This window comes from Chrysemys picta, chromosome 12 (genome assembly GCF_011386835.1).
Source record: "Chrysemys picta bellii isolate R12L10 chromosome 12, ASM1138683v2, whole genome shotgun sequence".
Classification (NCBI taxonomy): Eukaryota; Metazoa; Chordata; order Testudines; family Emydidae; genus Chrysemys; species Chrysemys picta.
Genome location: NC_088802.1, coordinates 2,331,129 through 2,349,000, shown reverse-complemented (window position 1 = coordinate 2,349,000; position 17,872 = coordinate 2,331,129). Strand labels below are relative to the sequence as shown.

The 17,872-nt window shown below is 52.0% G+C and overlaps 1 protein-coding gene across 3 annotated transcripts in view; it reads left to right on the top strand.

Annotated features, from left to right (window-relative positions):
• Positions 1-16,363, top strand: part of LOC135974900 (zinc finger protein RFP-like) — a 35,000-nt gene extending 18,637 nt beyond the window's left edge. For 2 of the 3 annotated variants that reach the window (XM_065564090.1, XM_065564091.1), the window contains 3 exons: positions 6,913-7,028; positions 8,614-8,646; positions 10,569-16,362. In XM_065564090.1, coding sequence (XP_065420162.1) covers positions 6,913-7,028; positions 8,614-8,646; positions 10,569-11,095 — 676 coding nt within the window. In that variant the 3' untranslated portion in view covers positions 11,096-16,362. Of the gene's footprint in view, positions 1-6,912; positions 7,029-8,613; positions 8,647-10,568 lie in introns of all 3 variants that reach the window. The other variant, XM_065564092.1, reaches the window with a different exon arrangement.
• The last annotated feature ends 1,509 nt before the right edge of the window (positions 16,364-17,872 follow it).

The window sequence follows — 17,872 nt, the reverse complement described above, 5'->3', positions numbered from 1 at the left end:
AGGCAATTAGGTTAGTCAGGCACAACTTCCCCTTGGTGAATCCATGCTGACTGTTCCTGATCACTTTCCTCTCCTCTAAATGTTTCATAATTGATTCCTTGAGGACCTGCTCCAAGATTTTTCCAGGGACTGAGGTGAGGCTGACTGGCCTGTAGTTCCCCGGATCCTCCTCCTTCCCTTTTTTAAAGATGGGCACTACATTAGCCTTTTTCCAGTCATCTGGGACCTCCCCCGATCGCCATGAGTTTTCAAAGATGATGGCCAATGGCTCCGCAATCACATCCGCCAACTCCTTTAGCACCCTCGGATGCAGTGCATCCGGCCCTATGGATTTGTGCTCATCCAGTTTTTCTAAATAGTCCCGAACCACTTCTTTCTCCACAGAGGGCTGGTCACCTCCTCCCCATACCATGCTGCCCAGTCCAGCAGTCTGGGAGCTGACCTTGTTTGTGAAGACAGAGGCAAAAAAAGTATTTTGAGTACATTAGCTTTTTCCACATCCTCTGTCACTAGGTTGCCTCCCTCATTCAGTAAGGGGCCCACACTTTCCTTGACTTTCTTCTTGTTGCTAACATACCTGAAGAAACCCTTCTTGTTACTCTTAACATCTCTTGCTAGCTGCAACTCCAAGTGTGATTTGGCCTTCCTGATTTCACTCCTGCATGCCTGAGCGATATTTTTATACTCCTCCCTGGTCATTTGTCCAATCTTCCACTTCTTGTAAGCTTCTTTTTTGCGTTTAAGGTCAGCAAGGATTTCACTGTTAAGCCAAGCTGGTCGCCTGCCATATTTACTATTCTTTCTACACATCGGGATGGTTTGTTCCTGCAACCGCAATAAGGATTCTTTAAAATACAGCCAGCTCTCCTGGACCCCTTTGCCCTTCATGAAAAGTTTCAGAGTAGCAGCCGTGTTAGTCTGTATCCGCAAAAAGAAGAACAGGAGGACTTTGAATAAAGACTGGGAATGGCTGAGCCATTACAAGCATTGAATCTATCTCGCCTTGTAAGTATTCTCACACTTGTTATCTAACTGTCTGTACTGAGCTAGCTTGATTATCACTTCAAAAGTTTGTTTTCTCTTAATTAATTGGCCTCTCAGAGGTGGTAAGACAACTCCCACCTGTTTATGCTCTCTGTCTGTGTGTGTATATATATCTCCTCAATATATGTTCCATTCTATATGCATCCGAAGAAGTGGGCTGTAGTCCACGAAAGCTTATGCTCTAATAAATTTGTTAGTCTCTAAGGTGCCACAAGTCCTCCTGTTCTTCTTTTTGCCCTTCATGTTATTCTCCCAGGGGATCCTGCCCATCTGTTCCCTGAGGGAGTCAAAGTCTGCTTTTCTGAAGTCCAGGGTCCGTATTCTGCTGCTCTCCTTTCTTCCTTGTGTCAGGATCCTGAACTCTACCATCTCATGGTCACTGCCTCCCAGGTTCCCATCCACTTTTGCTTCCCCTACTAATTCTTCCCTGTTTGTGAGCAGCAGGTCAAGAAAAGCTCTGCCCCTAGTTGGTTCCTCCAGCACTTGCACCAGGAAACTGTCCCCTACACTTTCCAAAAACTTCCTGGATTGTCTGTGCACCGCTGTATTGCTCTCCCAGCAGATATCAGGGTGATTAAAGTCTCCCATGAGAACCAGGGCCTGCGATCTAGCAACTTCTGCTAGTTGCCAGAAGAAAGCCTCGTCCACCTCATCCTCCTGGTCTGGTGGTCTATAGCAGACTCCGACCACGACATCACCCTTGTTGCTCACACTTCTCAACTTTATCCAGAGACTCTCAGGTTTTTCTGCAGTTTCATACCGGAGCTCTGAGCACTCATACTCCTCTCTTACATACAACACAACTCCCCCACCTTTTCTGCCCTGCCTGTCCTTCCTGAACAGTTTATATCCATCTGTGATCGGCGTCGGCCCACCTACCCGCTAGGGGGCGGTGGGGAGCTACGAGGTCACTGGTCGGCCTGGGTCACACCTCCGTCAGCGGGGAATTAGCGGCGGGGCGGCCGCCAGCCAGAGTCTGTAGCGCGCCCCTCAGGCAGGGGAGCGCCGGCTAAGGTCAGTAGCGCGCCCCTCAGGCAGGGGAGCGCCGGCTAAGGTCAGTAGCGCGCCCCTCAGGCAGGGGAGCGCCGGCTAAGGTCAGTAGCGCGCCCCTCAGGCAGGGGAGCGCCGGCAAAGGTCAGTAGCGCGCCCCTCAGGCAGGGGAGCGCCGGCAAAGGTCAGTAGCGCGCCCCTCAGGCAGGGGAGCGCCGGCAAAGGTCAGTAGCGCGCCCCTCAGGCAGGGGAGCGCCGGCAAAGGTCAGTAGCGCGCCCCTCAGGCAGGGGAGCGCCGGCAAAGGTCAGTAGCGCGCCCCTCAGGCAGGGGAGCGCCGGCAAAGGTCAGTAGCGCCCCTCAGGCAGGGGAGCGCCGGCAAAGGTCAGTAGCGCGCCCCTCAGGCAGGGGAGCGCCGGCTAAGGTCAGTAGCGCGCCCCTCAGGCAGGGGAGCGCCGGCAAAGGTCTGTAGCGCGCCCCTCAGGCAGGGGAGCGCCGTCTAAGGTCCCGGCGTGGCTCTGCCGGGTAGGGGAACGCAGGCCCACCCTACACCACTGCGCTCCAGCCCAGGGCCCTGACAGTGGCAGAACGAGGGTCCCACCACTGGGTCAGCGGGGTCGTCCCGCTACATAGACTCACCACTGTGCAGCTCTGTCCCTGGGCTACTTCCTACCCGATTGCTCGCCTGAATCCCTCTGGTCCCGTGAGTGCGTCGGGGTAGTCCGCTGCTGGCAGCTCCGGCTCCCCCTCAGGCTCAGGCTCCTCCAGCTCCTCTGGGTACTCGGCTGCTGGCAGCTCCCGCTCCCCCTCCGGCTCCTCCAGTCCCTCTGGGTACTAGGCAGCAGACAGTCCTGGCAGCCCCAGTCCGTCCTCCAGGTGAGGTTTCCACGGGTCCAGGGCCTCCCCTGGTGTGGCAGCAGGCTCTGAAGGGAGCAGCCCGCGGTCTGTGTCTGCCTCCCTCCCTGGTGCCGCCCTAACTGAGCTAAGGGCCCTGCCCTTTATACTTCCTGTTCCACCCCTCCCCTTCCGGGGGGTGGAGCGAGCTTGGGCTGGCCCCGCCCACTCAGGCTGAGGGAAAGGAACTTTACCCTCAAGTTCAGAGGGCAGCCACCCTGGCCCCCTACACCATCCATGACAGTACTCCAGTCATGTGAGTTTTGCCACCAAGTCTCTGTTATTCCAATCGCATCATAGTTCCCTGACTGTGCCAGGACTTCCAGTTCTCCCAGCTTGTTTCCCAGGCTTCTTGCATTTGTGTATAGGCACTTAAGATAACTCATCGATCGTCCCGCTTTCTCAGTATGAGACAGGAGTCCTCCCCTCTTACGCTCTCCTGCTTGTGCTTCCTCCCAGGATCCCATTTCCCCACTTACCTCAGGGCTTTGGTCTCCTTCCCCCGGTGAACCTAGTTTAAAGCCCTCCTCACTAGGTTAGCCAGCCTGCTTGCGAAGATGCTCTTCCCTCTCTTCGTTAGGTGGAGCCCGTCTCTGCCTAGCACTCCTCCTTCTTGGAACACCATCCCATGGTCGAAGAATCCAAAGCCTTCTCTCCGACACCACCTGCGTAGCCATTCGTTGACTTCCACGATTCGACGGTCTCTACCCAGGCCTTTTCCTTGCACAGGGAGGATGGATGAGAACACCACTTGCACCTCAAACTCCTTTATCCTTCTTCCCAGAGCCACATAGTCTGCAGTGATCCGCTCAAGTTCATTCTTGGCAGTATCATTGGTGCCCACGTGGAGAAGCAGGAAGTGGTAGCGATCCGAGGGCTTGATGAGTCTCGGCAGTCTCTCCGTCACATCGTGTATCCTGGCTCCTGGCAAGCAGCAGACCTCTCGGTTTTCCCGGTCGGGGCGGCAGATAGATGACTCAGTCCCCCTGAGGAGGGAGTCCCCGACCACCACCACCCTCCTCCTCCTCGTGGGAGTGGTGGTTGTGGAACCCCCATCCCTAGGACAGTGCATCTTTTGCCTTCCAATCGGTGGAGTCTCCTTCTGCTCCCTTCCCTCAGATGGGTCATCTAGTCCACTCTCCACATTAGTACCTGTAGAGAGAACATGGAAATGATTGCTCACCTGTATCTCAATTGCTGGTACATGGACGCTCCTCTTTCTCCTTCTCACATGCTGCCAATTTTCTTCACCATCCTTCTGTCCCTGCTGTGCCTCCTCTGAATCTTCAGAACATTGTGGCCATAGAAACATCTCCTGACGTCTGTCCAGGAAATCTTCATTTTCCCTTATGCAACGCAGAGTCGATACTCGTTTCTCCAGACTTCGAACCTTCTCTTCCAATATGGAGACCAGCTTGCACTTTGTATAGACAACGTCGCTTCTGTCCTGTGGAAGAAAGACAAACATGGCACAACCTGTGCAGGTTACAACAGCTGATCACTCATCTTCCAAATCACCTTCCTCTTAAGAGCTTCCTCGGCTGTTGCAAGAACTACTCAGAGAAACCTGCAGATGAAAGCCTCAGTGAGCTCTCCCCAGTCAAACTCCCTCTGTTAGCCTCTGCTGTTCGCCGCTCAGCTGGTTCGCTGCTGACTGCCCTTATATACCAGTCAGGCCCACTCAAGGCCCACCTGGAACAAAGCACTCCCAATTCACACTTTTCAAACAAACAAGCAAGCAATCAAGCACACGGTCAAACTGACCAACTGTCCCAACAACAGACACTCACCAACACAGCCCCCCTAATGCAGCACTTAGTGTACCTCCTTAAATTTCACCCAGTTATTCCTGTATTCAGCCCAACTTGTATTTGACTAAATCCTAACGAGTGTTGACTAAAGCACCTTCCAGAAAGCCATTCAGTCTTGATTTAAAGACATCAACAGACTGTAATGCTTGAAGCTCCCTAGAAGTGCGGGGGCCACTAGTGCCCAAACCATGGCCCCACCCCTGCTCCACCTCCCCTGAAACCCCTCCTCCTGCTCACTCCTCTCCGCCCCCACCATCACCTGCCTTTAAGGCAGGGACAAAGGGAGAGAGCAGAGCTCTCCCACTTTTAAAAGTGATGGGGCCACGGCCCCTGTGTTCTGGCGCCCATGTCCAGAGATGGACAATCCACCACTTCCCTTGGCAGTTTCTGCCAATGGTTAATCCACCCGCACTCTTAGCAATGTCTGTCTGATTTCCCATTGGAATTTCTCTGGCTTCAGCTTCCAGCAATTGGTCCTTGTTGTGCCTTTGTTTGCTAAATTGAGGAGCCCTTTAGTACCAAGTCTGTTCTCCCCATGACGGTATTTATACCCCACACTCAAGTGCCAGAGTTCTCTCAGTGTGAGGCATTTTTACCAGCCCTCAAATCAGTTTTGTGGGTCTTCTCTGCACCGGCTCCACATTTTCAACATCCATTTTAAAATGGTGGCACCAGAACTGGATGCAGTTTTCCAATATCGGTCTCACCAGAATGAAGGGGAAGCTTGTAGTGTCCAAGCTGGGACTGGACCTATTCCTGGGGCAATAGAGACTTTAATCCTCCAGGGTCTGCTGAGCTACAACCATTCACTAGAGTAAAATACATGTGAGTAAAACACATGTAACCCTTCTGCCCATCTAAGTTGGCAGCAACAAGGGCCGGGTTCTGTATCTAGGGGTTCCGTTTCAATAACGCAATGCAAAACCCGGCTCGAGCCCCCACCCAGTGACCTGGGACAATTACACACCACTCCCTGGGTGCCTCTAAGAGGCAATACTTCCCCTCTCACAAGCACGGAGTCTGAGTGTAACAGAAAATGTTTAGTAACATGAGGTAAACGACATAAGCATTAAATTGGAAAAACACCACAAACCATGAGCAAAAAACCCACCCCAGCAAGTTGGGCTGTGTCCTTTCCCTTGGGTTCTTGAAACCAGCAACCCAAGGATCACCAAAGTCCCAAAAGTCCAACAACCCCCCCAAAGTCTCTGTCCCTGGTCAGTGCAGCCCCAGGGTTCGGGGGGGGGGCACGCAGGGTGTTAAGGGGCACCTTACGTGATCCGAGGTCAACGGGGTTCCACCACAGCCTTCACCACAAGCCGCTCCACTCCACCAGCTGCCCCGTGAGCTGCTCCCACCGTCCCACGAACGGCTCTGGCAGCTGCTCCACTCTGCTCGCCGACCTGTGAGCCGCTCAGCTCTGCTCCACTTCAGCTGTCCCTTGGGCCGCTCCCACAAGGCTCCTCTCCGCTTACCGACCTGTGAGTTGCTCAGCTCCACTATGCTAGCTGCTCCACCAGCCGCTTAGCAATATAACTTCAGGCTCCCCCACTAGTTAACACAGCCTCAGTGATCTCAGCTCTTTTGTGATTTCAGCTCATGGTAGGGGAGCCCCAGTACTGGTACACCATTGGCCCAAAGTGAATTCAGCTCAGCAGTCTGCAACTAGACTTCTAATGGAATCAAAGTTAGCTCTGATATTCAACAGTGGAGAGAGGGAATAGTGCAATTGGTGTTTCAAACCCTCAGAGAGGGGCCCATACCATCAGGTACAAACACCTGTCCCCATCCTCTCTCCATTCACTGGGTTTTGTAACCCATGCCCCTTGTCAAGCAAGTGCTACTTAGGTAATGGTGAAGGACTCACTCAGTCCTTCTGTCATACAACAGTTCCACTGGCCTTGATCCACAGAATCAGGGTAACAAAACTTTATTCTTCCTGCCCCAATAACAGAGGAAACTGGGGATCCCACACCAGCCAAAGTAACCACTTTGAGTTGCTGTTGTTTCACGCCTGGCGGGTGGGTGTGCCTATGCAAACAAGATCAGCTCCTGGAGTTCTTTCCCACACTCGCCATAATTCACCACCAGATGTCAGGGTAGAGCTCATCCTGACTCTGCTTACACACAAATATGACCGAACTCCACAACAAGTAACACCGGCTTCTTCTTCAGATGCGAGAGGGAGACGTTTCAGAACCCGGCGGCCTTTTATTCTGAACTGAAATGGAGAATCTGGGAATCTTCTCAAAGAAATGCATCTCTGGAGACCATAATGAAGAAATTCAAAGGTAATAACCAGTCACCTGGGGAATTTTCTCATATATGTTACACTGATAATTGACAGAGCTGGGGAAATCTCTTAGGGACAATCAGGGCCGGCTTTAGGAAGTGTGGGGCCTGATTCGGCAGGGCCCCGGCAGGGGAGCTGCCAGAGCTTGGGAACCAGCTCTAGCGCACCACTGATTCAGGGGAATTGGGGGAATCGGCCTAAAGCCGGCCCTGGGGACAATGATTGTGACTGGAGATAGTCAACTAATTTGGAAGCTATGAATTCTCAGCTCTCAATACAGCACATACACACTGGGTTCGGGGCCTACATTCGCACTCCCTGGGGGTTTTCCTTTCTTAGCAGCTATGAACGTTAACCTGAGCTTGGGCTTCCTGCTGAATTCACTGTTTTTGAAGTATGTTTGTTTGGATTTTTTGTCTGCAAGTCCTCCTGTGTCATCACAGTCCCTCTCTTGCTTTAGAGCAGGGGTGGGGAACCTTTTTTCTATCACGGGCCATTGTCTGTGCCCCCTCTCCCCAAACACTAGGCCGTGGCTCCGGGGGGGGGGGACGGATGCGGACAGGGGTAAGGGGGCTGAGGCTGGGACCACAGCTGGGGGTGGGAGCAGAGCCCTGGGTGTGTGGCCAGCAGATGGGAACCCGTGCATAACCTGGGGGGTGTTGCAGGACCCTTAGCACTCCTAGTTCCCATGGCTCTGCGCAGAGACTCGGGCTTTCTCCCCACCCCCATTCCCGCGACAGGGCGAGTTGGCACTTGCGGCTCCAACCCCATGGCAGGGGAAGGGAGTGGTGCTGTGGGCCGGATGAAATTTAGCAACGGTCCGGATCTGGCCCACAGGCCATAGGTTCCCCACCCCTGCTTTAGAGATTCTTGACCTTTTATCCTCCTGAGCTGGAGATAATGAGACCACCAGGTCTGGCAGGAAGGATGAGCCAGATTTACTAATGGTTCAGGGGCAGATTTCAAGTTGATTGAATGCTAATCAGTGAGAAAGTTTCTGTTTATTGGTCTGTCTGTGAGTGATGTGTTGGTTTCAGAGGGTTTCTCTACACAGCAATTAAACACCTGTGGCTGGCCCGTGTCCCCTGACTCCAGCTCATGAGGTTCTGGGTCGGGCTGGAGCCTGGGGTCTGCGACCCTCTCCCGTCACAGGGTCCCAGAGCCCAGGCCTCTGCCCAAGCCCCAGCATCTACCCCGCAATGAAACAGCCCCATTGCCCCAGCCCTGCGAGCCCAAGTCAGCTGTCATGGGCCAGCCACAGGTGTTTAATTGCTGGTAAAACATCTCTGGGTCTGTCATGTAACCTTAGGTCATGTCCTGAGTTTTTAATGTTTGTGGTTATTTTTTAGTGATGTGTGTAATGGTTTGTATTGGTCTGAATTGCACTTAACCTCCTTAACTAGAACTTCATAAAGTCTGTTAGTCTCAAAGGTGCCACAGGACCCTCTGTTGCTTTTTACAGATTCAGACTAACACGGCTACCCCTCTGATACTTCATAAAGTTTGTTTTCTTTTCATTTTGCTTTTGTGTTAGAAACATGACAACCTGACATTTCATCTTTTTCACCCATTTCTTTCTCTAGACTCACTGTCGTCTAGACTGCGGTTGGACAAAGGTAAATTTCTCGTATCAAAGGGGGAGTGAAAAATTTCCTATGAATTATGGTGGCTCATTGGCAGCACCATAGTTCAGGTTTTGTTTCAATTTTGCATTTGACAGGAGCTGAGCAACATATTCCTGGTGGCTGCCCAGATCTTTCCTAAAAACAGAAAAGTCGATTCTTTTCTCTATGAGAATTTAGAATTTGTAACTAGTGGTTGGGTTAAGCAGATGGGCTGGGTTGCGGGCGAGGGGGCGAGCAGTGTATCGCCGTAGAGGTCTAAGAGTTTAAAAATGAGCCTTTTGGAAAATCAGAGAGGAACATCTCATCTAATTCTCAGAACTCTTTATGCCCATACGTCACATCCCCAGGCTATATTATTATTATTAGCAAATGCACAAGTGGTACAATGAAGAATGGGGAAATTCAACATACAAAAATAGACATTTCTGTTTTCTCTCTACTTTATATGTCAAAAGAGAAAATGTTAAAAATGTCAGAAGGGGTTTGGTAGACATCACCTATTCGCAGACATGCCAACTCTCGTGAATTAATTGTGAGAGATGCAGTTTCTGAGTAAAATTAAGCCTCACTCATGATCTCGCGATAGAACTCTCAGCTGTGGCTGAAAAAGAAAATCCCGACATTTGAGAGTTCTAAAAATGAGGCTTCATTTTACTTAGAAATCCTGTCAGCTGCCCTGGGCGCGGCTGGGACTCCCGCTGTCACCACCCCAGTGCGGCTGCTCCCCGGCCAGCCTGGGAAGTGGGAGAGGGGCCCCCACTGTAGCCCCCAGGCCTAGGGAGGGTGAAGAACCCCAGGAGGAGCAGAGGTGGGGCTGAGAGGGCTTTATTATGGCCTGGGGGCTGCAGGGGGCCTGAAGTGAGCGGGGGGCTGACGGGCTGGGGGGGCTGTATTGCTGGTGGGTTCTGAGCAGATAGGGTGAGTTCTGGGAGGGTGAACTGAGGGCGGTGGGGTAGGGATGCTGAACTGATGGGGAGGTGATGATGGGGGCTGGGGACTGAATAGGGGGGTTGGATAGGAACAGAACTGATGGGGGTCTGGGGAACAGGATTAATTGCTGGGCAGGAGATGGGCAGATGTGGGGGTGAGAGCTCCTGCAGCAGGAGACAAAATCCCCTTCTCCAGGACATGTGGGCGAGTGGGCAACACTGATTGTCACATGCGCACACCCTGGGGAGGGGCCAGGGGAGTTCAAACATCCAGAGACTGACCTAAAAATGACCTTAACGTGCCTGGAAACAGTCCCCAGAAAATAGCTCCGGTGCCAGGGAGCCCCCCCCCCCCCGCCCTCCCCCCGTCCGTGTGAAGTTGGCACAGGGGCTCTGCTCCCAGTTATTGTAGGAGTGGGTTTGGGGCCATGCTGGGGGCCAGGGCCATCCCTAGCGGGGGGCGGAAGTGACTGATTCATCTCTTCTGGGACCAACTGCGCCAGCCAATTGCACAAGCCCTCGGGGCTCCCCAAAGCTTGGGGCCCAGAGCGGTCGCCCCGATTCACCCTACCCAAGGGACGGCTCTGCTGGGGGCACAGACAGGAGGCATCACACTCTATTTGCTCTCTGCTTTGCAGCCCTGAGGCCCCTCTAACTAGGGGCCAGGCAGACTAAAGGAAGGACAAAGGTGTCTTCCCCTCAAGCACAAGGATGGAATCACTGAGACTCAGACGCTGGGTCTGGGGGCCTGGCTCAGCGGAGCTGATCCTTTCACTCTGTCCCTGAACTGGCTCTGTCGGGGTGTGAATCCCCCCTGCCCATGGCTGAGATCTCAGCGCTGCTCCCCAGGCACAGCTGGGTAAATCCTGGAGGCAGGAGGTTGCCTGGTTCACTCCCCAGCTGGGGCAGGTTCTGTCACTGACACGATCAGACCCTCCCCCAGGGCTGAGCTCTGCCCCTCACGCTCTGATTCTCTCTCTGCAGCAAAAGTGACTCTGGATCCAGACACGGCCCATCCCGACCTCATCGTGTCTGCGGATCGGAGAAGTGTGAGAGGGGGAGACACACAACAGGATCTGCCCAACAACCCTGAGAGATTTGACACTGTGCCCTGTGTGCTGGGTTGTGAGGGATTCACCTCGGGCCGACATTACTGGGAGGTGGAGGTGGAGATGGAGAAGTGGGGAGTCTGTGCTGTGGGGGTGGCCAGAGAGTCTGTGAGCAGGAAGGGACGGATCAGCGTTAACCCCAAGCAGGGGATCTGGGCTGTGCGGTGCTGGGAGAATCAGTACCAGGCTCTCACGTCCCCTGAGCAGAGCATCCCCTTGTCCCCGAACCAGGGACCCCGCAGGATCGGGGTTTATGTGGACTGTGAACAGGGGCAGGTGGCGTTTTTCAATGCCATTGGTGGGGAGCCGGTTGTCACTTTCCCGCCAGCCTCTTTCGCCGGGGAGAGAATCCACCCGTTCTTCAATCTTGGTTTTAGAGCGTGGCTCACTCTGTGTCCCTGAGGTGCCCTGTCTGTCCCCATGAAACAGTCCCCTCTAGCCCCCCGCCCCCGATCTCTATGACCTGGAAGATTCAGCCAGTCTTTCCCCCCCCCTCGCACAGACAGGGCTGCAGGGGGGTGACACTGTACCCGTAGCTCTGGCTGTGGAGGTCTGTGTGAGGCTCTAGGCTGGTCTCTGTGCTCCTGGGAGGCCAACTCTGTGTGGCGGTGGGGAGGGTCCCACCAAGGAAGGAGGGAGCCCCCTGTGTGAGGGACCCAGCTGAGGGCCAGGGAGAGACCCCTGAACTGGAGGGGAGTAGGGGAGAAGGCTGGGGGGCGGGGGGGGACTGACCAGAGGGCAAACCAGGCGTCATGTGGGGAGAGGTTCCCAGGAGATCAGGGGCAGGTATCGCAGGGGAAGCAGAGCTGAGCAGGGAGGACCCAGCTGCACAGACAACGTCCTGCCCCTTGGCTTGAGGGACACAGAGGCTTGGGACCCGTCGGGCCCCCCAGGGTTCCACCAATCACAGCCCAGGACTGGAGTCCTCTGCTCCCCTTCAGCGGCTATTCTAGCAGCGTGAGCAGGACACGGGGTGGCGGATTGGGACTGACGAGCTCCTAAGCGCCCTGTGGGCCAGCGCTTGAGATCTGCGGTTCCTGACACAGAGGCAAGGGAGGGATCGGACACTGATCTGTGGGCCAGATATTCCAAAGGGATTTAGCCTTTAAATATCCGATGCTGTGAGCTCTCTTGTCAGAACAAACAGCTCAATACCCTGTGTAATCCAAACTCAACCGAGGAATCGTCCCTTTTCCAGCAAACGTGAAAGAATTAAGATGTTGAACTTACTGTTCTCTTAGACCAGGGGTCTCAAACACGCGGCCCACGGGGTTATTTTCTGCGGCCCGTGAGCTCCGCATGCCCCCCCCCCACCCTCCCCCAGCATTGCCCTAGAGCAGCTCCAGCCCAACGCGCACCAGGGGCAGGGCAGGCAGGCAGTGAGCAGGCTCCCTGCCTGCCTGCCCTGCCCCCGCGCCACTCCGGGAAGTGGCCGGAACCTGGGGAAGGAGGGGAGCAGGGGTGTGTGTGGCTGTTGCTTCAGGCACTGCCCCCAGCAGCTCCCATTGGCTGCGGTTCCCCGTTCCCGGCCAATGGAAGCTGCTGTAGGCAGTGCCTGAAGCAACAGCCACACACAGATGCGGGTGCCCCCCCCTCCCCCTGGTTCCATCTGCTTCCCGGAGCGGCGCAAGGGCAGGGCAGGCAGGCAGGGAACCTGCCCTGCCCCGGGTGTGCGCCAGGCCAGAGCCCGCCCCCCGAACCTCTCCTGCAGCTGAACCCCCTGCCCTGAGCCCCCTGCTGCACCCCACACCCCTCCTGCATCCCAACCCCCTGCCCTGAGCCCCCTGCCGCACCCTGACCTCCTGCCACACCCCTCACCCCTCCTTCACCCCACATGCCAACTCCCTGCCCTGAGCCCCCGCCACACTCCACACCCCTCCTGCACCTCCAGGGGGCAGGGAGAGGGCAGAGTTGGGGTGGGGATTTTGGGGAAGGGGTTGGAATGGGGGCAGGGAAGGGGTGGGAAGAGGCAGGGCAGGGGCGGGGCCTAATGGAAGGGATGGAGTGGGGGTGGGGCCGGGGGCAGCAGGGGGGAGGTGTCAGTAATGCGGCCCTTGGGCCAATGTACTAGTCCTCATGTGGCCCTCATGGTCATTTGAGTTTGAGACCCCTGCCATAGACAGGGTTTATGGAAAATCTAATATTGGCAGATTGTGTTATAAAGTTTAATTGTACAGCTAACCATTGTCAGCTAGGGTAAAAATTTCCCTTTTTTTATGATTAAACTACTGCTCCAAGGCAGGTAGTTCTTCTTAGAGCTAGGAGAAAAATATTTTCTCTGCCAAATTTTAAAAATTAAAAATTTGAAGGAAATTTTTAAAATGCTGTTTTTGTTGGACAATTTTTGTGGCATTTTTCCTTAGTTGAAAAAAATTAAACCAAACTTAAGTTAACATTTCAGTCCTTTGGTTGTTATATTCCCCCCACCCACACTTTTTGCTCTGCCTTTTCTCTCTCTTAAATAGGAAAATGCGGGGGGGGAGAGAAAGAAAAGTGAGCAAACACACCCACAATTCCAAGTTTGTTTCACTTTTTCAGAAGCCAAGACTCACAAAAGCATTTTTGATTACAAAAATTAAACAATTTGTCATTTAGTTTAATCAAAAAACTGAAAAATTTCAAAGGGATGAAAAATTTCCCACCACATTTTTCATTTCCCTTGAAAAGCCAGTTTTTAATTTAAAAAAAAATCTAACCTGTGCTACTACTTCTAAAGGCTGAAGTGTGGGATACCTATTTTGCTTCAGGTCTTTACCAAAATGGTTAATTGTGACAAGATTCTTAATATTAACAACAAGGAGAAAGGATCTCAGACCAAAATGGGGAAAGAACATATTAAAGAATATTTAGATAAGTTAAATACATCTAAGTTTGTGGGTCCTGAAGACTTTTCATCGTAGGAACCAGGTGAAGCAATCTTGGAACCATTAGGAAGTATCTTCAAGAACATATGGAGGACTGGTTAGGTCCCAGAGGACTGGAGAAAGGCGCTATGTTTGCCTATCTTAGAAAAGGAAGATCAAGGGAATTAGAGATCAGCCAGCCCAAATTCAATACCCAGAAAAATACTGGAACAAATTATTACATGCTCAGTTTGTTCAATCCTAGAAGATAACAGGGTTATAAGAAACAGCCATTGTGGGTTTGTCATGAACAGATCATGCCAAACCAATCTGATTTCCTTGTTTGACAGCATAACCAGCCCAGTGGATGTCAGAAAGCAGTGGGTGTTTTATACCTAGATTTTATTAAGGCTTTTGACACAATTCCACATGACAGTCTCATAAGCAAAGGAAATATGGTTTACATGAAATTACTATAAGGTGGGTGAACAACTGGTTGAAAAACTGTTCTCAAAGAGAAGTTGTCAATGGTTTGCTGTCAAATGGGAGGACGTATTGAGTGGGGTCCCATCGGGCTCTGTCCTAGGTCTGGTACTCTTCCATATTTTCATTAACTACTTGGATAATGGAGAGGGACCATGGAGTGAAGAGCATGCTTCTAAAATGTGCAGATGACATCACGCTGGGAGAGGTGGCGAACACTTGGGAGGACAGGATTAGAATTCAAAACGACCTTTACAAATTGGAGAATTGGTCTGAAATAAATGAGATGAAATTCAATAAAGACAAGTGCAAAGCATTATACTGTATTTAGGAAGGAAAAATCAAATGCACAAACACAAACTGAGGACTAACTGACTAGGCAACAGAACTTCAGAAAAGGATCTGGGGTTTATAGTGGATCACAAATGGCAAATGAGTCAACACTGTGATGCTGTTGCAAAAAAGGCAAATTCCATTTTTTTCTTGGATGTACTAATGGGAGTGTTGGGTGTAAGATACAGAAGGTGATTGTTCCACTCTATCTGGCACTGGGGAGGCCTCGTCTGGAGTGTTGTGTCCAATTCTGGACTCCACACTTTAAGAAAGATGTGAACCAATTGAAGAGAGTCCAGATAAGAGCAGCACAAATGATGAGAGGCTTAGCAGACAAGACCTATGAGCAAAGGTTGAAAAACTGGGCATGTTTAGTCTAGAGAAGAGAAGGCTGAGTGGGAACATGATGGTCTGCAAGTATGCTTAAGGCTGCTGCAGAGAGGACAGTGATTCAATTGTTCCCCACGTCCAGCAAGGGTAGAACAAGAAGTGATGGGCTCAGTGTGCAGCAAGCAAGATTGAGGTTAGACCTTAGGAGAAACTTTCTAAGGGTATGTCTACACTACGAAATTAGGTTGACTTTATAGAAGTCGGTTTTTTAGAAATCATTTTTATACAGTCAATTGTGTGTGTCCCCACACAAAATGCTCTAAGTGCATTAAGTCAGCAGACTGCATCCACAGTACCGACGCTAGCGTTGACTTCCGGAGCGTTGCACTGAGGGTAGCTGTGGGTAGTCTCCGCCTCCCATTGGAATTCTGGGTTGAGATCCCAATGCCTGATGAGGCAAAAACAGTGTCATGGGTGGTTCTGGGTACATGTCGTCAGGCCCCCCTCCCTCCATGAAAGTAATGGCAGACAATTGTTTCGTGCCTTTTTTCCTGGGTTACCTGTTTAGACACCATACCACGGCAAGCATGGCGCCCGCTCAGCTCACTGTCACCATATGTCTTCTGGGGGCTGGCAGATGTGGGATTGCATTGCTATACAGCAGCAGCTCATTGCCTTTTGGCAGCAGATGGTGCATTACGACTGGTAGCCGTTGTCGTCATACTCCTGGGTGCTCTTTTAGCCGACCTCGGTGAGGTCGGTCAGGGGCACCTGGGCAGACATGGAAGTGACTCAACCAGGTCATTCCCATCTTCTGCCGAGCACCCAGGAGATGATGATGGCTAGGAGCCGTACTGCACCGTCTGCTGCCAGCCTAAGATGTAAAAGATAGATGGAGTGGATCAAAACAAGAAATAGACCCAATTTGTTTTGTATTCATTTGCTTCCCCCCTCCCTCCATGAAATCAACGGCCTGCTAAACCCAGGGTTTTGAGTTCAATCCTTGAGGGGGCCATTCTGTGTGACAGTTGTTTGTGTTTCTTCTTGATGCAAAGCCACCCCCTTTGTAGATTTTAATTCCCTGTAAGCCATGTTGTCAGTTGCCCCTCCCGCCATCAGAGCAACGGCAGACAATCGTTCCACACCTTTTTTCAGCCCAGATGCCATAGCACTGGGATCATGCAGCCCGCTCAGATCACCGCGGCAATTATGAGCACTGTAAATACCACGCACATTATCCTGGAGTATATGCAGAACCAGAACTGCAAAAGCAAAACCGGGTGAGGAGGCGACAACAGCGCAGTGACGAGAGTGATGAGGACATAGACATGGACATAGACTTCTCACAAAGTAGGGGTCCGGCAGTGTGCACATCATGGTGTTAATGGGGCAGGTTCAGGGCATGGAACGCCGGTTCTGGGCCCGGGAAACAAGCACAGACTGGTGGGACTGCATAGTGTTGCAGGTCTGGGATGATTCCCAGTGGCTGCGAAACTTTCGCATGCGTAAGGGCACTTTCATGGAACTTTGTGACTTGCTTTCCCCTGCCCTGAAGCACCAGAATACCAGGATGAGAGCAGCCCTCACAGTTGAGAAGCGAGTGGCGATAGCCCTGTGGAAGCTTGCAACGCCAGACAGCTACCGGTCAGTCGGGAATCAATTTGGAGTGGGCAAATTTACTGTGGGGGCTGCTGTGATCCAAGTAGCCAATGCAATCAAAGAGCTGCTGCTATCAAGGGTAGTGACTCTGGGAAATGTGCAGGTCACAGTGGATGGCTTTGCTGCAATGGGATTCCCTAACTGTGATGGGGCGATAGACGGAACCCATATCCCTATCTTGGCGCCGGAGCACCAAGCCACCGAGTACATAAACCAAAAGGGGTACTTTTCAATGGTGCTGCAAGCACTGGTGGATCACAAGGGACGTTTCACCAACATCAATGTGGGATGGCCAGGAAAGGTACATGACGCTCGCGTCTTCAGGAACTCTGGTCTGTTTCAAAAGCTGCAGGAAGGGACTTTCTTCGCAGACCAGAAAATAACCATTGAGGATGTTGAAATGCCTATAGTTATCCTTGGGGACCCAGCCTACCCCTTAATGCCATGGTGTTACCAAATTTGCCCGTTACCTTGGGGTACGCTAATTTATTTGGGTTACTCTTCAGGGGGGGGGGGGGGTCTGTACTTCTATCAATGTACTGCTTGTGTCACTTGTGTTTTCATATGGAGCTCTACTTCTCCCTTCTGCAAGTCCCCTCCCAATGGAACTATCCTGCAGGACCTAGGGTCCCTAGGGCTGGTTTACTCCAGCCCCAGAACCGGATGAATACACCCACACATACATTAACAGAGCAAGTCTGAGCGGACCGGGTCAATCAGCACTGTCAAGCTGACCCCTTATATGCCCCTGGGCTCCATGGACTGGGTCAAGCAGCACTTTCAAGCTGTTACCCTTATGTGCCCCAGATTCAGCACGTCCCTATCCCCACTCCCCCAACACAATTGTACTGGCAATAACCTACTCAATGAGCAAACCCCACAGTATTTTGGGCGCTGCAGGGATCTTTAGCTTAAGTAAAAGAAGTGTTGCTGTAGAGTGAATGGGGGAAGCTATAAACACAAAAGAGTAAAGTTCAGTGAGAGAGGGAAGCAACCAACTTAACCATAAAAGTTATTTATTGAATAATAGTGATCACTACACAAGGAGGGCTAAACCAACATAACATACATGATTAAAGGTTAATACCCAAGGTAGAAAGGAAAACAGAGAGAAAGAGGGGGGGGATCTCACCCACTCCATGAGGCTTGAACTGGTCTGGGGTCCCAGGGGGTGGTGGTAGCTCGGGGTCCTAAATGCTGGAGACAGGCAGAGCCCCCAGCACGATCAGTCAGGAGAAGATGGACTTCCAGTGAAACTGATGCATAGTTTGGATCTAAGCATCAGACACTGACTGGAGGGTGAGTAGGGATTTTTGTAGAGAAATGACAATGGTTGAAGGGAGAACACTAGGTAAGTTTCTAGGTAAGCTGATGACTCAAGGGTTTTCTTTAGGCTAGACAATAGGAGCTGATCACTCTTGGCTATGGGTGGTGTTTTCTTCCAGGGAGCTCACAGTGCAACTAGGCTGCTTCAGTATTTGGATATCAATTAAAGATTCATTACTAGAATTGGTCTGATAATTGCTGAGCT